The sequence below is a fragment of the Salmo trutta genome, chromosome 36 (assembly GCF_901001165.1).
Source record: "Salmo trutta chromosome 36, fSalTru1.1, whole genome shotgun sequence".
NCBI classification, from domain to species: Eukaryota; Metazoa; Chordata; class Actinopteri; order Salmoniformes; family Salmonidae; genus Salmo; species Salmo trutta.
Window position 1 is genome coordinate 23,510,433 of NC_042992.1, and position 21,081 is coordinate 23,531,513.

A 21,081-nucleotide genomic window follows, 5' to 3' on the forward strand; every position below is an offset into this window, starting at 1 on the left:
GCCAAGGAGTAGGGTTGATCCGAGCGTTCTGACCTAACAACTGCAGTCCTGCACCCAAGCTAACTGGCCAACGTTGGCTACCTACTTCCAGACACAAATGAGAGAATAGCTCAATCTGACCGTTTTACTCGCCCTAGCAGAGCTGGGTTAGGTTGTTTTCATGTTATCCAGCGCATTGGTGACTAACTGTGCTGCTGGCAACAATTGAATTACGTTAACTAACACCGGTCATATTCAACGGGTGCTGAGCTTTCGTAAATTCATCAGTTATTCTGCGCTCTGGCACACTCAGACAAAAGTGCTCTGAAATCAGAGTAGATAGCCAGAGTGAATTTATGAACGCACCCTATGATGTAATCACAGCTATGACCATATTAAAACATTTCATCATGTCTGCTGTGAAGAGTCAGAGTTAGTGATGATTTGAAAGCATTCTGCCGTTCCCTTGGTGGTTCTAAATCCTAAGAATACATTTACATTTGAATATGATGATATCACAATTAAATAGAGCAACTTCAGTAGAATGATTTGAATTTAGAATGTTTGGTTGTAAGGCGCCAATGTGGATTTGGAACTCAGATTGGTGGCAACACCCCAAGACTGGACGTGACTTGTTTCTTCTAAGCTTGAGTGACTTCATCCAGCATTTTGTCCAGGCTGTACCATGGATGGCATCATGGATAGCAGAGGTTGAGGGAGACAGCCCGGGTCTCTGGCAGCGTGTGCAGTACTGGACATCCCAGCTCAGACATGTGACCATTCTCCTTGAACACAGCCAGCACCCGTCTGATTAGGAGCAGAACCTTCTGGTTGACTGGTACACGGAGGTGAGGAGTATGTTTCTCTTTTACAGAGCGACAGTGAGATAGACCCTGGACAGATTCATGCAGCATGAGAGGAGAAAGGCTTTGAAGTGGGAGGAGTGACCAACAGTTGTCACGTCCTGACCAGTAAAAGGGGTTATTTGTCATTGTAGTTTGGTCAGGTTTGGTCAGGGTGTGGCAGGGGGTGTGTGTTTCGGTGTTTTTCGTTTAGGTTCTATGTTTTCTATTTCTATGTAGGACCTCCAATTGGAGGCAGCTGGTTGTCGTTGCCTCTAATTGGAGGCCATATTTAGTTGGGGTTTATTTCACTTGTGTTTTGTGGGTGGTTGTTTTCCTGTATAGTCTGTTTCGTCGTTTTTATTTTGTTTGTGTTTTCTTTAAATAAATTAAGAAGATGAGCACTTTACCCACTGCGCCTTGGTCCAATCGTTACGACGCCCGTGACAGCAGTGGCTCTTTTCTTATGAGAAACTGGAAGCCATTCTGAGGGTGTTGGAGCTGCAGTGATGGGCTTCCTGTCTGCCTCTAAATCATCCTCTGATTGACAGCTCTAGCCCTCTATGGACTGTACCCATGTTGAATTACTAATGATGCATTTTGTAGTGGTAACTTCAGGTAAGATAAGGCCTATTATCTATTTTTCTGTTAATAAATTAAATCAATTTAACCATTCAAAATGGTGGTGCGTCTTTTTAGTGAGATCGCTCTATGGAAAATAAAGAGTATTTCAGTGATTTGTGTGAAGGTGTTCTGTTAGGTTCCTGTATCTCTTGCTCAGAGTCTTTGAGCTTCTGGATCTTCTCCTTGAGCTTCATCTCAAACACCTGTTCCATTTCCATCTTGGCCACGTGCTCCCTCCATCTGGGCCAGGGGACTCCTGCAGGGTTCAGGCACATGCACACACATCCATCAGTCTAAAGCCTTGCGCCCCAGCCCAGAGTAGTCAAACTCAGACTTTGGGCCAGGGTGGAAATTCCTGTCACGATCTCTTGCATACACTTATGCCTGGAGGAGGATGAGGACAGGCAGGGGAAGGCCCTGGATGTGGAAGACCCAGCGATTCAATAGCCATTTCTGCCTGTGTTAGCAAAGCCACCAACAAGCTCTACTGGTACGGATGCTGAGTGAAGCTCACAAAGCAAGCAACAGCCTAAACACAGGACAACTATTAGAGACTATTCTACCAACAAGTATTCAATGAAGACTTCTGGGCAGTTTGCTAGAGTGCCGTAGAATGATATCCATTTCATGACCTGGTAGGGGCCTCTAGCGTCAAATAAAGAGCAGCATCTCTATACAACACAGATATCTGTATGAGGGAAAAACAGAGAGGAGAGTATAGAAACATGGCTAACGAGGGGTTCTTGAAGAACTGAAATGACACATGCCTTCATTTGTGTCAAATCTAAAAAAAACAGAAACATACACACACTTAGCATGCTGATATTATGATGACCATGCATTAGAGAGCTATTAGCTAGCTAATGGATGCTGGTGGTTACTGTGATATTACGGTGCATCATTTTAGTGAGGTTCTCTGTACTTGACTGAATCTAAACTCAGCAAAAAAATAAACGTCCTCTCATTGTCAACTGTGTTTATTTTCATCAAACTTAACATGTGTAAATATTTGTATGAACATAAGATTCAACAACTGAGACATAAACTGAACAAGTTCCACAGACATGTGACTAACAGAAATGGAATAATGTGTCCCTGAACAAAGGGGGGGGGGGGGGGGGGGGTGAAAATTAGAAGTAACAGTCAATGCAGCTGGTGGCCACACCAGATACTAAGTACTGCAGTGCATCTCCTCCTCATGAACTGCACCAGATTTGCCAGTTCTTGCTGTGAGATGTTACCCCACTCTTCCACCAAGGCACCTGCAAGTTCCCGGACATTTCTGGAGGGAAAGGTCCTAGCCCTCACCCTCCGATTCAACAGGTCCCAGATGTGCTCAATGGGATTGAGATCCGGGCTCTTTACTGGCCATGGCAGAACACTGACATTCCTGTCTTGCAGGAAATCACGCACAGAACGAGCAGTATGGCTGGTGGCATTGTCATGCTGGAGGGTCATGTCAGGATGAGCCTGCAGGAAGGGTACCACATGAGGGAGGAGGATGTCTTCCCTGTAACACACAACGTTGAGATTTCCTGCAATGACAATAAGCTCAGTCCGATGATGCTGTGACACACCGCCCCAGACCATGATGGACCCTCCACCTCCAAATCGATCCCGCTCCAGAGTACAGGCCTCGGTGTAACGCTCATTCCTTCGACGATAAACGCGAATCCGACCATCACCCCTGGTAAGACAAAACCGCGACTCGTCAGTGAAGAGCACTTTTTGCCAGTCCTGTCTGGTCCAGTGACGGTGGGTTTGTGCCCATAGATGACGGTATTGCCGGTGATGTCTGATGAGGACCTGCCTTACAACAGGCCTACAAGCCCTCAGTCCAGCCTCTCAGCCTATTGCAGACAGTCTGAGCACTGATGGAGGGATTGTGCTTTCATGGTGCAACTTGGACAGTTGTTGTTCCCATCCTGTACCTGTCCTGCAGGTGTGATGTTCAGGTGTTGTTACACATGGTCTGCCACTGCGAGGACGATCAACTGTCCGTCCTGTTGTACTGTCTTAGGCGTCTCACAGTACGGACATTGCAATTTATTGCCCTGGCCACATCTGCAGTCATGCCTCCTTGCAGCATGCCTAAGGCACGTTCACGCAGATGAGCAGGGATCCTGGGCATCTTTCTTTTGGTGTTTTTCAGAGTCAGTAGAAAGGCCTCTTTAGTGTCCTAAGTTTTCATAACTGTGACCTTAATTGCCTAACATCTGTAAGCTGTTAGTGTCTTAATGAACATGTACCTGTGGAACGGTCATTAATTGTTTATTATTCGTTTAACAAGCATGGGAAACAGTGTTTAAACCCTTTATAATGAAGATCTGTGAAGTTATTTGGATTGTTGCGAATTATCTTTGGAAGTCAGAGTCCTGAAAAAGTGACGTTTCTTTTTTTGATGAGGTTAGTTGATGATCCCTGCTGTTTTGGGATATGACGGAGTCAGTAGTTATTCACTGCCCCCTGCTGGTAAAATATAGCGTGCATCTTGGTGAGAAAGACAATTCATTTCAGAAGACAGTTTATGGCTTGTAATTTCACTCAAAAGTGAGCTAAGCCACATCTTACCACAGTAATTCCCTTCCATTTTAACAAAAACCTTCAATAAAACCACGCTGAGTTGTATCATCACAAGTTTATTACGGGACTATAAAAACAAAACAAAAGACAAATAAAAAATAGATGCAGTACATGAACAGTGTTAAATGTCATGTTTGGGAAGGGAACCCCACAGTTGTTTATTACAGTCAATATAGACTTGTTTATTTACAGACATTGGAAATTGTAAGTAAACAACAATAACAACCATAGGGTTGTGTTAACGGGTTGAGTCAACAACCAAGCATTCCTCCCCACCGTCTTCTAAAACAGGGTTTCCTAGCCGTGGTCAAGGGGGCCTACTATGTGTCAGCTGGAGTGAAATCCAGTGTGCACAGTAGACCTCCAAGACCAGAATGGGAAACGCCTGCAAACAAACATGAAACGAATAATGAACAAATGATTACTGTAGCAGGGCCAATATAAGAGAACCAAAAATTTTAAACAGAAAAAATAATAATAAATCAAATGTTCTAACATGCCGTCCATGGCTAGATCATTTAAATTACAAGAGAGATGGAAGAGCATATCATTTTGGGATCAGGATTACAAAAATAAAAGCGACAACTAAATAACAAAAACGTTATAAAACAAAACGCCTGAGGTGTGTAGCTTGAGGTGAGTAGCTTCCTACTCTGCCGTTTGGTCATTTGGCGTTAAATAGAACACTACAACATAGCAGTGCAGTCTGTCTCCAAGGTCATTAACTAGAAAGAGAAAAAGGAGGTGAAAGAAAAACAGTTGTGGCATTCTGGAGTTTAAAATGAAAAACAAATCATGAAATCATGAAAGAGCTGATACCGGTGTGTTTTGTTTTTCTGTGTGTCATACTGAACCACAAAACATGATTGTACAACCATTTAATGTGCCCACTTCAGGAACAAAAATATATTTATATAAATAAAAAAGAGACAGAGATAAAAGGAGAAATAGTATAGTGATATAGCATGTTCCAGGTCTGAGTCAGTCTGAAAATGAGTTTGAGTTTAATGGAGGACCCTCTCTCCCTCGATTCCCCCAGTTACAACCAACTTCCCCCAGACAGACCACGCTGCTCCGTCACACATACACACAGTAACAGGTTGTTGGTCGACAGGCAAACTAACAGTCCAGGTTGGTAAATTGGCAACTAGTACATTGTTACATGGTGGTCCTCCTGCAATACGTTTAAAATATCTTCTTTTTTTTGTTCTTTTCCAAGGTCCTGTAGGGCGAGAGAGAGCAATGTTGATTAAGAGGCAGAGCTCTTCATAAGGAGCTGTGTATACAGTATTGGCTGCGGTGTGTGTGAGATCAAGGAGCATTTTGGCTGAGCCCTGTGCCGTTTTCAGACTTTCAACTTGAGGTCGACCGATTAATTAGGGCCGATTTCAAGTTTTCATAACAATCGGAAATCGGCATTTTTGGATGCCGATTTGGCCGATTTTTTATTTATTACATTTTTTTTAACCTTTATTTAACTAGGCAAGTCAGTTAAGAACACATTCTTATTTTCAATGACGGCCAAGGAATGGTGGGTTAACTGCCTTGTTCAGGGGCAGAACGACAGATTTTTACCTTGTCAGCTCGGGTGATTCAATCTTGCAACCTTACGGTTAACTAGTCCAACGCTCTAACCACCTGCTTTACATTGCACTCCACGAGGAGCCTGCCTGTTACGCGAATGCAGTAAGAAGCCGAGGTAAGTTGCTAGCTAGCATTAAACTTATCTTATAAAAAACAATCAATCATAATCACTAGTTAACTACACATGGTTGATGATATTACTAGTTTATCTAGCCTGTCCTGCGTTGCATATAATCGCTTAGGTACACGTTGCTCCAACCATAAACATCAATGCCTTTCTTAAAATCAATACACAAGTATATATTTTTAAACCTGCATATTTCGTTAATATTGCCTGCTAACATGAATTTCTTTTAACTAGGGAAAATGTGTCACTTCTCTTGCAAACAGAGTCAGGGTATATGCAGCAGTTTGGGCCGCCTGGCTCGTTGCGAACTGTGAAGACTATTTCTTCCTAACAAAGACAGCCGACTTTGCCAAACGGGGGATGATTCAACAAAAGCGCATTTGCGAAAAAAGCACAATCGTTGCACGACTGTACCTAACCAGAAACATCAATGCCTTTCTTAAAATCAATACACAGAAGTATATATTTTTAAATCTACATATTTAGCTAAAAGAAATCCAGGTTAGCAGGCAATATTAAACTAGGGAAATTGTGTCACTTCATTGCACATGCAACAGTTTGGGCCGCCTGGCTCGTTGCGAACTAATTTGCCCGAATTTTACTTAATTATGACATAACATTGAAGGTTGTGCAATGTAACAGGAATATTTAGACTTAGGGATGCCACCCGTTAGATTAAATACGGAACGGTTCCGTATTTCACTGAAAGGAAAAACATTTTGTTTTCGAGATGATAGTTTCCGGATTCAACCATATTAATGACCTAAGGCTCGTATTTCTGTGTGTTATTATGTTATAATTAAGTCTATGATTTGATATTTGATAGAGCAGTCTGACTGAGCGGTGGTAGGCACCAGCAGGCTCGTAAGCATTCATTCAAACAGCACTTTCGTGCGTTTTGCCAGCAGCTCTTCACTGTGCTTCAAGCATTGCGCTGTTTATGACTTCAAGCCTATCAACTCCCAAGATTAGGCTGGTGTAACCGATGTGAAATGGCTAGCTAGTTAGATGGTGTGCGCTAATAGCGTGTCACGTCCTGACCATAGTAAGACGTTCTTTTCTATGGTAGAGTAGGTCAGGGCGTGATAGGGGGTGTTTTGTGTTTTTCTATATCTATGTTTAGTTCTAGTTTTCTATGTTGTTTTTTGGGATGATCTCCAATTAGAGGCAGCTGGTCCTCGTTGTCTCTAATTGGAGATCATACTTAAGTAGGGGTTTTTCCACCTGTGTTTGTGGGTAGTTGTCTTCTGTACCTGACTGAACTGTGCGCTTTCGTTTTCTGTTTGTTATTTTGTCTTTAGTGTTTTGAGTTAAAATACATTTCATCATGAGCACTCAACATGCTGCGCTTTGGTCCCCTCTCTACGACAGCCGTTACATAGCGTTTCAAACGTCACTCGCTCTGAGACTTGGAGTAGTTGTTCCCCTTGCTCTGCATGGGTAACGCTGCTTCGAGGGTGGCTGTTGTCGATGTGTTCCTGGTTCGAGCCCAGGTAGGAGCGAGGAGAGGGACGGAAGCTATACTGTTTCACTGGCAATACTAAAGTGCCTATAAGAACATCAATAGTCAAAGGTATATGAAATACAAATCGTATAGAGAGAAATAGTCCAATAATTCCTATAATAACTACAACCTAAAAGTTCTTACCTGGGAATAATGAAGACTCGTTAAAAAGGAACCACCAGCTTTCATATTTTCTCATGTTCTGAGCAAGGAACTTAAACGTTAGCTTTCTTACATGGCACATATTTCACTTTTACTTTCTTCTCCAACACTTTGTTTTTGCATTATTTAAACCAAATTGAACATGTTTCATTATTTATGAGGCTAAATTGATTTTATTGATGTATTATATTAAGTTAAAATAAGTGTTCATTCAGTATTGTTGTAATTGCCATTATTACAAATAAATAAATTTAAAAAGTAAAAAAAAAAAAAAAACGACCGATTAATCAACAGCGACGTTTTTGTCCCTCCAATAATCGGTATTGAAAAATCATAATCGGTCGACCTCTACTTTCAACAGGTGTGTATTGTCTCAAAGGGTGTGTGTTTTGATCTCTGCCCTTTCCTCCAACCTTTGAGACAAGTCTGTTTCTCAACAAATGGACACTAAGTAATATTCCATCATATTCTATGAAGGTACAGGATGAGGTGAGGAGTAGAAAAATAAATACTGTATTATACAACACCACAAAAATAGGTTGAATAATTGTTCATGGTTCACTCCATGTAATGCTGTTGTATAGAAATGTGTTGTAGTAGTGTGTTGTACCTGGAGGAGTCTAGTTTCTGTTGCTCCAGCACCCTCTGCTGTGCCTCCCAGGTGTTCTTCTCATCCTCCAGCTGGCGTCTCTTCTCCTCCAGCTCCTTGTGCTGGGCCTCCAGGTTCTTCTTCATCTGCTCGTGGCGCCGCAGGAGCTGCAGACAGGACAGTTTGCACCATTTGCATGGCTGGAGTCGTGTGTGTGTGTATATACATACACACAGTACGTGTGTGTTTGACTGAGTATGATGTAATCACAGCTATGACCATATTAAAACATTTCATCATGTCTGCTGTGAAGAGTCAGAGTTAGTGATGATTTGAAAGCATTCTGCCGTTCCCTTGGTGGTTCTAAATCCTAAGAATACATTTACATTTGAATATGATGATATCACAATTAAATAGAGCAACTTCAGTAGAATGATTTGAATTTAGAATGTTTGGTTGTAAGGCGCCAATGTGGATTTGGAACTCAGATTGGTGGCAACACCCCAAGACTGGACGTGACTTGTTTCTTCTAAGCTTGAGTGACTTCATCCAGCATTTTGTCCAGGCTGTACCATGGATGGCATCATGGATAGCAGAGGTTGAGGGAGACAGCCCGGGTCTCTGGCAGCGTGTGCAGTACTGGACATCCCAGCTCAGACATGTGACCATTCTCCTTGAACACAGCCAGCACCCGTCTGATTAGGAGCAGAACCTTCTGGTTGACTGGTACACGGAGGTGAGGAGTATGTTTCTCTTTTACAGAGCGACAGTGAGATAGACCCTGGACAGATTCATGCAGCATGAGAGGAGAAAGGCTTTTAAATTTAACCTTTATTAAACTAGGCAAGTGAGTTAAGAACAAATTCCTACTTACACCGACGGCCTAGGAACAGTGGGTTAACTGCCTTGTTCAGGAGCAGAACGACAGATTTTTACCTTGTCAGCTCGGGGATTCGATCCAGCAATCTTTCGGTTACTGGCCCAACACTCTAACCACTAGGCTGCCTGCTGCTTTGGAGTGGGAGGAGTGATCAGCAGTGGCTCTTTTCTGATGAGAAACTGGAAGCCATTCTGAGAGTATTGGAGCTGCAGTGATGGACTTCCTGTCTGCCTCTAAATCATCCTCTGACAGCTCAAGCCCTCTATGGACTGTACCCATGTTGAATTACTAATGATGCATTTTGTAGTCGTAACGTCAGGTAAGATAATAGGCCTTATCTATTATTCTGTTAATTAAATCAATTTTACCATTCAAAACAGTGGTGCCTCTTTTTAGTGAGATCGCTCTATGGAAAATACACAAATTAACATGGGAACAAACAGAGTATTTCAGTGATTTGATTGAGCGGTGTGAATGTGTTCTGTTAGGTTCCTGTACCTCTTGCTCAGAGTCTTTGAGCTTCTGGATCTTCTCCTTGACCTTCATCTCAAACACCTGTTCCATTTCCATCTCCATCTTCATCATCTTGGCCACGTGCTCCCTCCTCTCCTCCTCCATCTGGGCCAATGGACTCCTGCAGGGTTGAGGCATGTGCACACACAACATCCATCAGTCTAAAGCCTTGCCCCCAAGGCCCAGCCCAAAGCAGTCAAACTCAGACTTTGGCCAGGGTGGAAATTCCTGTCACCATCTCTTGCATACACTTATGCCTGGAGGAGGAACATGGGAGAGGAAGACCCAGCGATTCAATAGCCATTTCTGTCTGTGTTAGTAAAGCCAAGCAATTGCGTCGCTGAGTTAGTGAACACCAAGTCACCAACAAGCTCTACTGGTACGGACGCTGAGTGAAGCTCTACTGGTACGGACGCTGAGTGAAGCTCACAAAGAAAGCAAGAGCCCCTTCACAGGACAACAAATACGATTTTCCAGGAAGACTATTGGAGACTATTCTGCCAACAAGTATTCAGTTTAGACTGGGCAGTTTGCTAGAGTGCTGTAGAATGATATCATCCATTTCATGACCTGGTAGGGGCCTCTAGCGTCAAATAAAGAGCAGCATCTCTATACAACCCATATATCTGTACGAGGGAAAAACAGAGAGGAGAGTGTAGAAACATAGCTAACAAGGGGTTCTTGAAGAACTGAAATGACACTTACATGCCTTCATTTGTGTCAAATCTAAAAAAAAACAGAAACATACACACACTTAGCATGCTGATATTATGATGACCATGCGTTAGAGAGCTATTAGCTAGCTAATGGATGCTGGTGGTTACTGTGATATTACGGTGCATCATTTTAGTGAGGTTCTCTATACTTGGCTGTGAATTAGCAGTGGCTCAGGGTTATGAGACTGTGTTAGATCCAGCCCAGATGCTGGGCTGTGTGTGGATGACTGCGTTAGTCCCTGTGATCAGAGGAGTGGATTGCGTTAGTGCAGGGCTCGTCTCCTTCCCTTCATCCACGCTGTTACAGAAGACCTGGAATGGAGAGAAATGGAAAACAGAACCACATACAAACACCATTGGTCAACTTTTGGTTAGTACTCACTTGGTCATTGGTCCCTTGTTCTTGTTGTTGTCCACTCCGTTGTATGTGACGGCTGCCAGCTTCCTGCTGCGGTAGTTCTCATAGTGGACATTGTTGGTCACGTCCTTCAGGTCCTGCATGTGGGTTCTGGATCAAAATAAAACTTTATTTAGACGACATGTAAGTTCTGGAACAAGAAGACAGAACCACTGAAATCAAATACAACTTTATTTCAACAAATTAATCACAGCAATACACGTTACAGTAAAAAACGATAGTGACACTAAAATCCATTTAAACAGTCAGAGAGCAGTGAGGAATGACATGGCACTGAAAACTGGCACCATAATCTCCCTACCATCTGCTGCTGCTCATGCAGCGTTTAAACCAGGACACTCAGTGGAGCATGACCATAATGCAGAGGAGAGTGTGTGTGCTGTAACGGTACCTGATGAGCATGTTCCTCAGGATGGTGAAGTCACAGTGCTCTCCATTCTCCACTAGAGAGAGAACGGAGAAAGAGTTAGAGTACAGTCAGTAGCCACCAGGGGGTGTGGCAGTCACAGGAGAGAGAGAGAGAGAGCGCGCTCGAGAGCTAGGCTCAGCTCCAGGGAAGATCTTAATTGCATTCTCCTTGCAAAACCCATTAGAAAAGGTCAGAGGGGAGGGACCTCTGGCTTACTCATCCAATGGGTTCTGAGAAGGTGACGAGGAGAGAGGACGCAAGGAGTATGCAACTGAGATCTGTTCCTAGAGAGCTGTGGGGAGTAGACAGGGAGTGTATGGGTGTAATACTGTCAGCAGCCACAGGGTGGTGCCAGACACCACATACTCTTCCACATACACTAGTTCCTCTGAGGTTTCTGTTTGACTGCTGTAGGGAGTGGATCACAAAGCTGAAGAGTGGCCTTGCCCTCTCCCGCCCTCTCTATATTTACACACTTACATGGTGTCTGGAAAAAAAAATTCATTCCAAAACTCACTCCCCATGGGCGGGTAACATGCAACCACCACAAAGGTCTCATCTACATACAGGACTGCCTGCTCAAAACACACCTCTCCATCTAAAGGGCCCGTTCTATTGAATGGAAGTAGAACTAAATAGTTAGAATTTGATACATAGCAACAGTCATACGATCTCAATGCTTGTCATTTTTTTAGACATTAACAAATGTCATGTTCGCTGTATGCAATATGACATAAGTGCTACTCTATTTGTTTAGAACATTCCATGGTCATTATGTCACCAGTAGATAATGCTGAGTTTTAGCAGACAGAGTTTTATCACTCAAGACACACACACAGGGCCAGAGAAAACATAAGAATATGTTGATAACACAACATACCTCTAAAAGTCAACTGTTGGGCAGGAGGCTACTGAACTTAACCTGGTTCTAGTAATCTAATGTTTAGTATTGGAATAGTGTGACATTTTAATACTATTTTTGCAGCCATGCAAATACTTGTGTCACTTCAACTATGTGAGCTGAAACTAGAAACTTAGATGGGACTCTACGCTGGCTTCGGCTCGGGCTGATTTCAAGGTTTTACTGCTAACCTACAAAGCATTACATTGGGTAGGAGCAAGCCATCTTTCCGATTTGGTCCTGCCGTACATACCTACACGTACGCTATGGTCACAAGATGCAGGAACTCCTAACTGTCCCTAGAATTTCTAAGCAAACAGCTGGAGGCAGGGCTTTCTCCTATAGAGCTACATTTTTATGGAATTGTATGCCTATCCATGTGAGAATCTTTATTGAAGACTCATCTCTTCAGTAGCTCCGATGACTGAGTGTAGTCTGGCCCAGGAGTGTGAAGGTGAACGGAAAGGCCCTGGAGCAACGAACCACCCTTGCGGTCTCTGCCTGGCCGGTTCCTCTCTCTCCACTGGGATTCTCTGTCTCAAACACTGTTACAGCGGCTGAGTCACTGGGAATTTCTCCTGTCTTACCCGGTGTCTTGTGTGAATTTAAATATCTCTCACTCACAGGACCATGCCTCAGGACTACCTGGCCTGATGACTCCTTGCTGTCCCCAGTCCACCTGGTCGTGCTGCTGCTCCAGTTTCAACTGTTCTGCCTGCGGCTATGGAACCCTGACCTGTTCACCGGACGTGCTACCTGTCAGAGACCTGCTGTTTTCAACTCTCTAGAGACGGCAGGTGCGGTAGAGATACTCTGAATGATCGGTTATGAAAAGCCAACTGACATTTACTCCTGAGGTGCTGACCTGTTGCACTATTATTATCTGACCCTGCTGGTCATCTATGAACATTTGAACATCTTGGTCATGTTCTGTTATAATCTCCACCCGGCACAGCCAGAAGAGGACTGGCCACCCCTCATAGCCTGGTTCCTCTCTAGGTTTCTTCCTAGGTTCCTGCCTTTCTAGGGAGTTTTTCCTAGCCACCGTGCTTCTACATCTGCATTGCTTGCCGTTTGGGGTTTTAGGTTGGGTTTCTGTACAGCACTCTGTGACATCAACTGATGTAAGAAGGGCTTTATAAATACATTTGATTGATAGAAATGTGAGCATTTGCATTGAGACACAGAGCAGGCCTAAGGGGCAAAGCAGAACAGTCACTATAAATCAACATCACCTGCAGATGCACTTCCCCCAACACACACACACAGATGCAAACTATAGACAGAGTGCAGTTTCCCGGATAATGTATTGACCCCATAGTAGGGTGAGATAGCTTGTACTTCTTCCAGACATAAACCTTTCAAATTAAACCCATAGACACAGTATGTGTAGGACAACCTTGGTGCTAATATTGAATAACACCCAAAGACTGGTGTGTGTGTGTCTGTGTCCAGGCCAGTACCTGACTGTGACCTCTGACCCATGACTCCTCACCTTCCGCCACACCCCAGGGGTACTGCCTCCCTCGCACCCGCTTCTCGTTGACCACAATGATGGTGTTGCTACCAACAACAGCCAGGGGTAAGCGATCCTGCAGGAGGGAGGGCCAAGTGTTACACAGCTGACACACAACAAACAAAAATAAATGAAAACCTGTTAGACAAGGCTATCTGCACACACACAGTCTGCAGAAGTCAACTTTAGTGTGACCTTCGCTGCAGTGAAGTATATTCACCAGGTTTCCCTTTTTTAAATTAGATGGAAAACTGACTGGAGATAAAGTAGTGTATTGAGATCACACCAGCTCAGTGACAGTTGAGAACAGTGCTTAGTGTGTGTGTACAGTGGCTTGCAAAAGTACTCACCACCCTTGGCATTTTTCCTATTTTGTTGCCTTACAACCTGGAATTAAAATTGATTTTTGGGGGGGGTTTGTATAATTTGATTTACACCACATGCCTACCACTTTGAAGATGCAAAATAATTTTTTGGGGGGGGGAAACAAACAAGAAATAAGACAAACAGAAAACTTGTGTGCATAACTATTCACCCCCCAAAGTCAATACTTTGTAGAGCCACCTTTTGCAGCAATTACAGCTGCAAGTCTCTTGGGGTGTCGAGCCACTTGGATTTTTGCTCATTCTTCAAGGCAAAACTGCTCCAGCTCCTTCAAGTTGGATGGGTTCTGTTGGTGTACAGCAATTTTTAAGTCATACCATAGATTCTCAATTGGATTGAGGTATGGGATTTGACTAGGCCATTCCAAGACATTTAAATGTTTCCCCTTAAACCAGTCGAGTGTTGCTTTATCAGTATGCTTAGGGTCATTGTCCTGCTGGAAGGTGAAACTCCGTCCCAGACTCAAATCTCTGGAAGACACAGGTTTCCCCTCAAGAATTTCCCTGTATTTAGCACCATCCATCATTCCGACCAGTTTCCCAGTCCCTGCAGATGAAAAACATCCCCACAGCATGATGCTGCCACCACCAAACTTCACTGTGGGGATGGTGTTCTCGGGGTGATGAGAGGTGTTGGGTTTGCGCCAGACATAGCGTTTCCTTGATGACCAAAATGCAAAATTTTAGTCTCATCTGTCCAGAGAACCTTCTTCCAAATGTTTGGGGAGTTTCCCCACGTGCCTTTTGGCGAAAACCAAACGTGTTTGCTTATTTTTTTTTCTTTAAGCAATGGCTTTTTTTCTGGCCACTCTTCCGTAAAGCCCAGGTCTGTGGAGTGACCGGTTTAAATATGTCCTATGGACAGATGCTCCACAGCGGAGATGGGAGTTTTGCAGCTCCTTCAGGGTTATCTTTGGTCTCTTTGTTGCCTCTCTGATTAATGCCCACCTTGCCTGGTCTGTGAGTTTTGGTGGGCGGCCCTCTCTTGGCAGGTTTGTTGTGGTGCCATATTCTTTAAATTTTTTAATGATGGATTTAATGGTGCTCTGTGGGATGTTCAAAGTTTCAGATTTTTTTTATAACCCAACCCTGATCTGTACTTCTCCACAACTTTGTCCCTGACCTGTTTGGAGAGCTCTTTGGTCTTCATGGTGCCCGCTTGCTTGGTGGTGCGCCTTGCTTAGTGGTGTTGCAGACTCTGGGGCCTTTCGGAAGAGGTGTATATATACTGAGATCATGTGACACTTAAATAAAGTCCACCTGTGTGCAATCTAACTAATTATGTGACTTCTGAAGGTAATTGGTTGCACCAAAACTTATTTAGGGGCTTCTACACCTGCATTGCTTGCTGTTTGGGGTTTTAGGCTGGGTTTCTGTACAGCACTTTGAGATATCAGCTGATGTATGAAGGGCTATATAAATCCATTTGATTCATAGCAAAGTGGGAGAATACATATGCACGCACCACTTTTCCATCAATTTTTTTTATAATTTCTTTAAACAAATTATTTTTTAAATTTCACTTCATCAATTTGGACTATTTTGTGTATGTCCATTACGTGAAATCCAAATAAAAATCTATTTAAATTACAGGTTGTAATGCAACAAAAATAGGAAAAACTCCAAGGGGGATGAATACTTTTGTAAGGCACTGTATATGTGTGTATATGTTTCTGTGTATTTGCTTGCGTGTATATGCTTGCGTGTGTGTGACACAATATAAGTGCAGAGTGTGCTGGACCAGTAGAGGACATGTGATTGTGTGACCTAATCAATACTAATTCTACCTGTATGGCCCCTATGGTAGCTAGTTAACTTCTCTGTATATCTCTATGACAGCTAGCTAACTACTCTGTGTGGCCCTATGGTAGCTAGCTAACTTCTCTGTATGGCTCTATGGTCAAAATAAAATGATCACTTTTTTTTACGGTAGCCAACGAACCAGTCAGTCTCCATGGTAGCTAACGAACCAGTCAGTCTCTTCTCTTGTCAATACTGGGGCTGGTGGGGCCAGTTCAGCCAAAACACTAGTGTTAGATTTATTGGATTTATGTTATGGGGGCTGTAAACATGACATATCGCAATCGGGATAAAGATAGTGATGCGTGTTCATGTTTGTTTGTCATGTCAAGTTTTTTCTCCTATTCAATTCCATCTTTTGCGTGGAGAATAAAAGCAGTGTGTGTGTGTGTGTGTGTGTGCGCGCATGCGCACACTGGGAGACACCAAACCTTGATCTTCTTGACTATCTTGTTCTCCTCCTCATCGTCAGTTTCTGGGAACTCGTAGATCTTGATTTTGTGCTCTGTGATTTCTCGCATGATCTATAAAGAGATTAGGGGAGGGAGGGAGGAGGGGAAGAAGAGAATGGGAGGAAGAGAAGAGGGGAGGAGAAAAATATAGAAAGGTGAGAGCAATGGGGGTGGAGAAAGAGACCGATGAGACAGAGAGCTAGAGATGACAGATGAGACATAGGAGACCGAGAGGGGAGACTGAGAAAAAGTGAGACAGATGAGATAGAGATGACAGAGATAAAGACGAGACAGAGACGAGACAGATGGAAACAGGTGAGAGAGGAGACAGAGAAAAAGTGAGACAGATGAGATAGATGACAGATGAAATGGAGATGAGAGAGAGAGACGACACAGCGACCGAGAGAGCGAGACAGCGACGAGACCGAGACAGACGGCGACCGCGAGACAGACGGCGACCGCGAGACAGACGGCGACCGCGAGACAGACGGCGACGGCGACCCCGAGACACGGCGACCGCGAGACACGGCGACCGCGAGACACGGCGACCGCGAGACACGGCGACCGAGAGACGGCGACCGAGAGACGGCGAGACGGCGACCGAGAGACGGCGACCGAGAGACGGCGAGACGGCGACCGAGAGACGGCGACCGAGAGACGACGAGACGGCGACCGAGAGACGACGAGACGGCGACCGAGAGACGGCGACCGAGAGACGACGACCGAGAGACGGCGACCGAGAGATGGCGACCAAGAGACGGCGACCGAGAGACGACGAGACAGCGACCGAGACGGCGACCGAGAGACGACGAGACAGAGCAACCGAGAGACGACGAGACGGCGACCGAGAGACGACGAGACGGCGACCGAGAGACGACGAGACGGCGACCGAGAGACGACGAGACGGCGACCGAGAGACGACGAGACGGCGACCGAGAGACGGCGACCGAGAGACGACGACCGAGAGACGGCGACCGAGAGACGACGAGACAGCGACCGAGACGGCGACCGAGAGACGACGAGACAGAGCAACCGAGAGACGACGAGACGGCGACCGAGAGACGACGAGACGGCGACCGAGAGACAGCGACCGAGAGACGACGAGACGGCGACCGAGAGACAGCGACCGAGAGACGACGAGACAGCGACCGAGAGACAGCTACCGAGAGACGACGAGATAGCGACCGAGAGACAGCGACCGAGAGACGACGAGACAGCGACCGAGAGACGACGAGACAGCGACCGAGAGACGACGAGACAGCGACCGAGAGACGACGAGACAGCGACCGAGAGACGACGAGACAGCGACCGAGAGACGACCGAGAGACGACGAGACAGCGACCGAGAGACGACGAGACAGCGACCGAGAGACAGCTACCGAGAGACAGCTACCGAGAGACGACGAGACAGCGACCGAGAGACAGCTACCGAGAGACGACGAGACAGCGACCGAGAGACAGCTACCGAGAGACGACGAGACAGCGACCGAGAGACAGCTACCGAGAGACGACGAGACAGCGACCGAGAGACAGCTACCGAGAGACGACGAGACAGCGACCGAGAGACAGCGACCGAGAGACGACGAGACAGCGACCGAGAGACAGCGACCGAGAGACGACGAGACAGCGACCGAGAGACAGCTACCGAGAGACGACGAGACAGCGACCGAGAGACAGCTACCGAGAGACGACGAGACAGCGACCGAGAGACAGCTACCGAGAGACGACGAGACAGCGACCGAGAGACAGCTACCGAGAGACGACGAGACAGCGACCGAGAGACAGCGACCGAGAGACGAGACAGCGACCGAGAGACAGCGACCGAGAGACAGCGACCGAGAGACAGCGACCGAGAGACAGCGACCGAGAGACAGCGACCGAGAGACAGCGACCGAGAGACAGCGACCGAGAGACAGCGACCGAGAGACAGCGACCGAGAGACGAGACAGCGACCGAGAGACAGCTACCGAGAGACGAGACAGCGACCGAGAGACAGCTACCGAGAGACGACGAGACAGCGACCGAGAGACGAGACCGAGATGAGAGTCCTGCTCCCCTCTCGTCTATCTAGGCCAATGAGTCACAAATATCAATATTCACTCACACTGAAGGGTCAGTCAATACACAGGATGAGGAAACTGTGCTCAGCACACACACACGCTCTGTGCAATAACTGTGCATCACTTATTTATTGCATGTGTTCTCTCCCACAGGAATAGTTTGCATAAACTACTAATCACACACACAAACGGTTGACTTCTGCATTCAGAGAAAGACGTGTTTTCTTTAACAGAGCCAACCATAAACACACATGCCACCCATAGAACACGGTATGTACACAGAGCCAACACACGCACACACCTGCTTCTTGAACTGTTGGCACTCCTCAGGAGTCATTGTGTCCGCTTTGGCGATGAGGGGGATGATGTTCACTTTTTCATGTAACCGCTTCATGAACTCTATATCAAGAGGCTTCAACCTGGAGAGAGAGAAGAGAAAAACTCAGATTGCACAGCTTGGCCGACCTCGGGACTAAAAAACAGCATTTCTTGTTTCCAGAATGAATCTCTCTCTACGGCAGCATTGCTGCTGAAACTGCACTGGCCGGCCCACAACACACTGTAAATCCACTGAGCAGAACAGGATTCTTCTGTTCTGTCTGCCTGAAAACAGCTCTAATTTAAACAGCCATCATATTGGTATTTCATACAGAGTTACAGACTCCAGACTGTTTGTGAAAGGAGATGCTGGGATATCTAAGCAACGTTGAATCCTGGCACACAGACAAGAAAAAGTTAAAGGGCATGCCAACAAGTACAAGTCTCCGGTCTGACTTGGCTGGCTGTGGCTAGATGAAACTTTACGTTCAGAGAGTTCGCTCAAAAGAACAGAATGAATCATCGGACTTTGAGAAATGATTGCGTTTTAGTCTTGAAAGATCAGTTTGTGCACACACACACACACACACACACACACACACACACACACACTAGGCCTAGATACACACTTTGCTCTCTGCCTTGGTTCCAGCTGTGCTGGTAATGTGTTGTGAGAGTCCCGTGGGGACACAGAGGAGGAGACAGATGTTAATTGTGAATGGAGCCATACGGTGCTAGTCCTCTTGGATGACCACAGACTGCTGCCAGCCAGCCAGGCACATGAAGAACAGAACAAGAACTTGGTCAGAGATAGAGACACTTTGGGCCAAGATGGTGAGGGGCACTGACACCCAAATGGAGAGAGCGCTGGCCTGTCAAATGACCCTTTGTTCATGGGGAGCACAGAGCAGCCCAGTGTAGGGATGTAATGTAACAGCAGGGACAGCTGTGTGTTGAGCAGAGCACAGACTGGAGCCAAGATAAAGAGGAGAAACAGCCTCAAACAAAGTGAACCCAGGAGAGGACAGATTACATAAATGTTGTCCCTGTGTGCCTCTCAGCAGTCCCAGTAGGGGTTCAGCGTGGGGTCGAGGGTGGGGCAGGCAGCTAGGCCTAATTGAAAACTGACAGCTGTACTCCTCACCAGGGGCAGGAGTGTGGATGACCAGCTAGTAACATGTAAACAGTCTTAGGCTACACAGTAGTTGTACTACTGATTTCATCCAGTGACCAATACCCCGTCTGCCCTGTTAGGGAACATTCAAGAGCTATAGGATCATGCTCAATCTCAAATGAGAGAAGGAAAATACTGGATTCTTCACCCTTGAAGAATTATTCACATTTTGAGAAGCGACACAATATCAACTGTGATTCAACACTGAATTTCAATGTTGTGTTTCAGAATGGAGCCCATACCAGCTGCAGTACCTACCCATGTCCAGAGGGGGTGATGAAGTAGAGGCAGCAGTGCACTCTGTTGTCAGGCATCTGCCGTCTATTGACCCGGGACTCTGAGTTGAGGTAATCCTCAAACTTACTGTCGATGTGATCAATGACTGGCTGCCAGCTATAGGAGAGCAGAGCACAGACATTACTCAATGTCAGGTAACAGCGACTACATTTAATGTAGAATATACACATTCAGATAGAGATATAGGGCAGGTCAGTCAGTCAGACAGACGTACCAGTCAGTCAGTCAGACAGACGTACCAGTCAGTCAGTCAGACAGACGTACCAGTCAGTCAGTCAGACAGACGTACCAGTCAGTCAGTCAGACAGACGTACCAGTCAGTCAGACAGACGTACCAGTCAGTCAGACAGACGTACCAGTCAGTCAGTCAGACGTACCAGTCAGTCAGTCAGACGTACCAGTCAGTCAGTCAGACGTACCAGTCAGTCAGACGTACCAGTTACTGTTGTCGACAGCATCTCCGAACCCTGGTGTGTCAACGATGGTGAGAAGAAGCTGAACTCCTCCTTCCTTTACCAGCACCTTAGACTGCTCCACCTGAGATTGTAGAAAACAGTAAATAATTACAACAAAGACAGCACGGAATCATGGTGAACTTCTAAAAACACCATGACATCAATATCTCCCCATTTATGGTTCATTTGAAGGGTGGGGGTTCCCAAACTCGGTCCTCGGGACCCCAAGGGGTACACATTTTGGTTTTTGCCCTAACACTACACAGCTGATAAAAAATTAAAATAAACTAATCATCAAGCTTAGCGCAAAACAACTAAAATATGCACCCCTTGGGGTTCGGAGGACCGAGTTTGGGAAACGCTGGAATAGGGACATGTACAAACATGCATTGCATCATAGTGTGTGTATAACTTGCGCTAATCGTGACAGTTTGCAGGATCTCCACCTAAGAGCACTTCTCCTCTGAAGGGATGGGCTCAGACTCAGGGGCTTGGTTAGGAAGTCTGACATAGTCCTTTCATCTTTATCTAGAATGGGTCTGTTCGGAGAAGTTAGCTATACATCAAACTACAAAAGCCCAGGTGAAAATGTTTTGAGCATTATTAACAAATATAAATCACAGATGGCGATACACTTGTGGAGGGTTGCCAGCCTGGGAGACTGAAGATGAATCCAGCAACATGGTCTTAGAAAATCTTTGACCTCAGACCCAGAGAGAGCTCTAGTTATATTTGGCTGCCCACCTGGAGTGTCCAGTACAGGGTGTACAGAGCTGCTTGCAGATTGGCCTCTTAG

The 21,081-nt window shown here is 45.6% G+C and overlaps 1 protein-coding gene across 3 annotated transcripts in view; it reads right to left on the bottom strand.

Moving 5' to 3' along the window:
* LOC115175682 (septin-7-like) overlaps nucleotides 1-21,081 on the bottom strand; it is a 51,497-nt gene that overhangs the window by 786 nt on the left and 29,630 nt on the right. Inside the window, exons 5-15 of one of the 3 annotated variants that reach the window (XM_029735115.1) lie at nucleotides 20,267-20,367; nucleotides 19,792-19,926; nucleotides 18,343-18,460; nucleotides 15,962-16,054; nucleotides 13,327-13,423; nucleotides 10,913-10,964; nucleotides 10,486-10,611; nucleotides 10,093-10,113; nucleotides 9,373-9,508; nucleotides 8,016-8,161; nucleotides 4,065-5,250 (exon numbers count right to left, since the gene is read on the bottom strand). In XM_029735115.1, coding sequence (XP_029590975.1) covers nucleotides 5,214-5,250; nucleotides 8,016-8,161; nucleotides 9,373-9,508; nucleotides 10,093-10,113; nucleotides 10,486-10,611; nucleotides 10,913-10,964; nucleotides 13,327-13,423; nucleotides 15,962-16,054; nucleotides 18,343-18,460; nucleotides 19,792-19,926; nucleotides 20,267-20,367 — 1,062 coding nt within the window. In that variant the 3' untranslated portion in view covers nucleotides 4,065-5,213. Of the gene's footprint in view, nucleotides 1-4,064; nucleotides 5,251-8,015; nucleotides 8,162-9,372; nucleotides 9,509-10,092; nucleotides 10,114-10,485; nucleotides 10,612-10,912; nucleotides 10,965-13,326; nucleotides 13,424-15,961; nucleotides 16,055-18,342; nucleotides 18,461-19,791; nucleotides 19,927-20,266; nucleotides 20,368-21,081 lie in introns of those variants that run through there. The other 2 variants (XM_029735116.1, XM_029735118.1) reach the window with 2 other exon arrangements.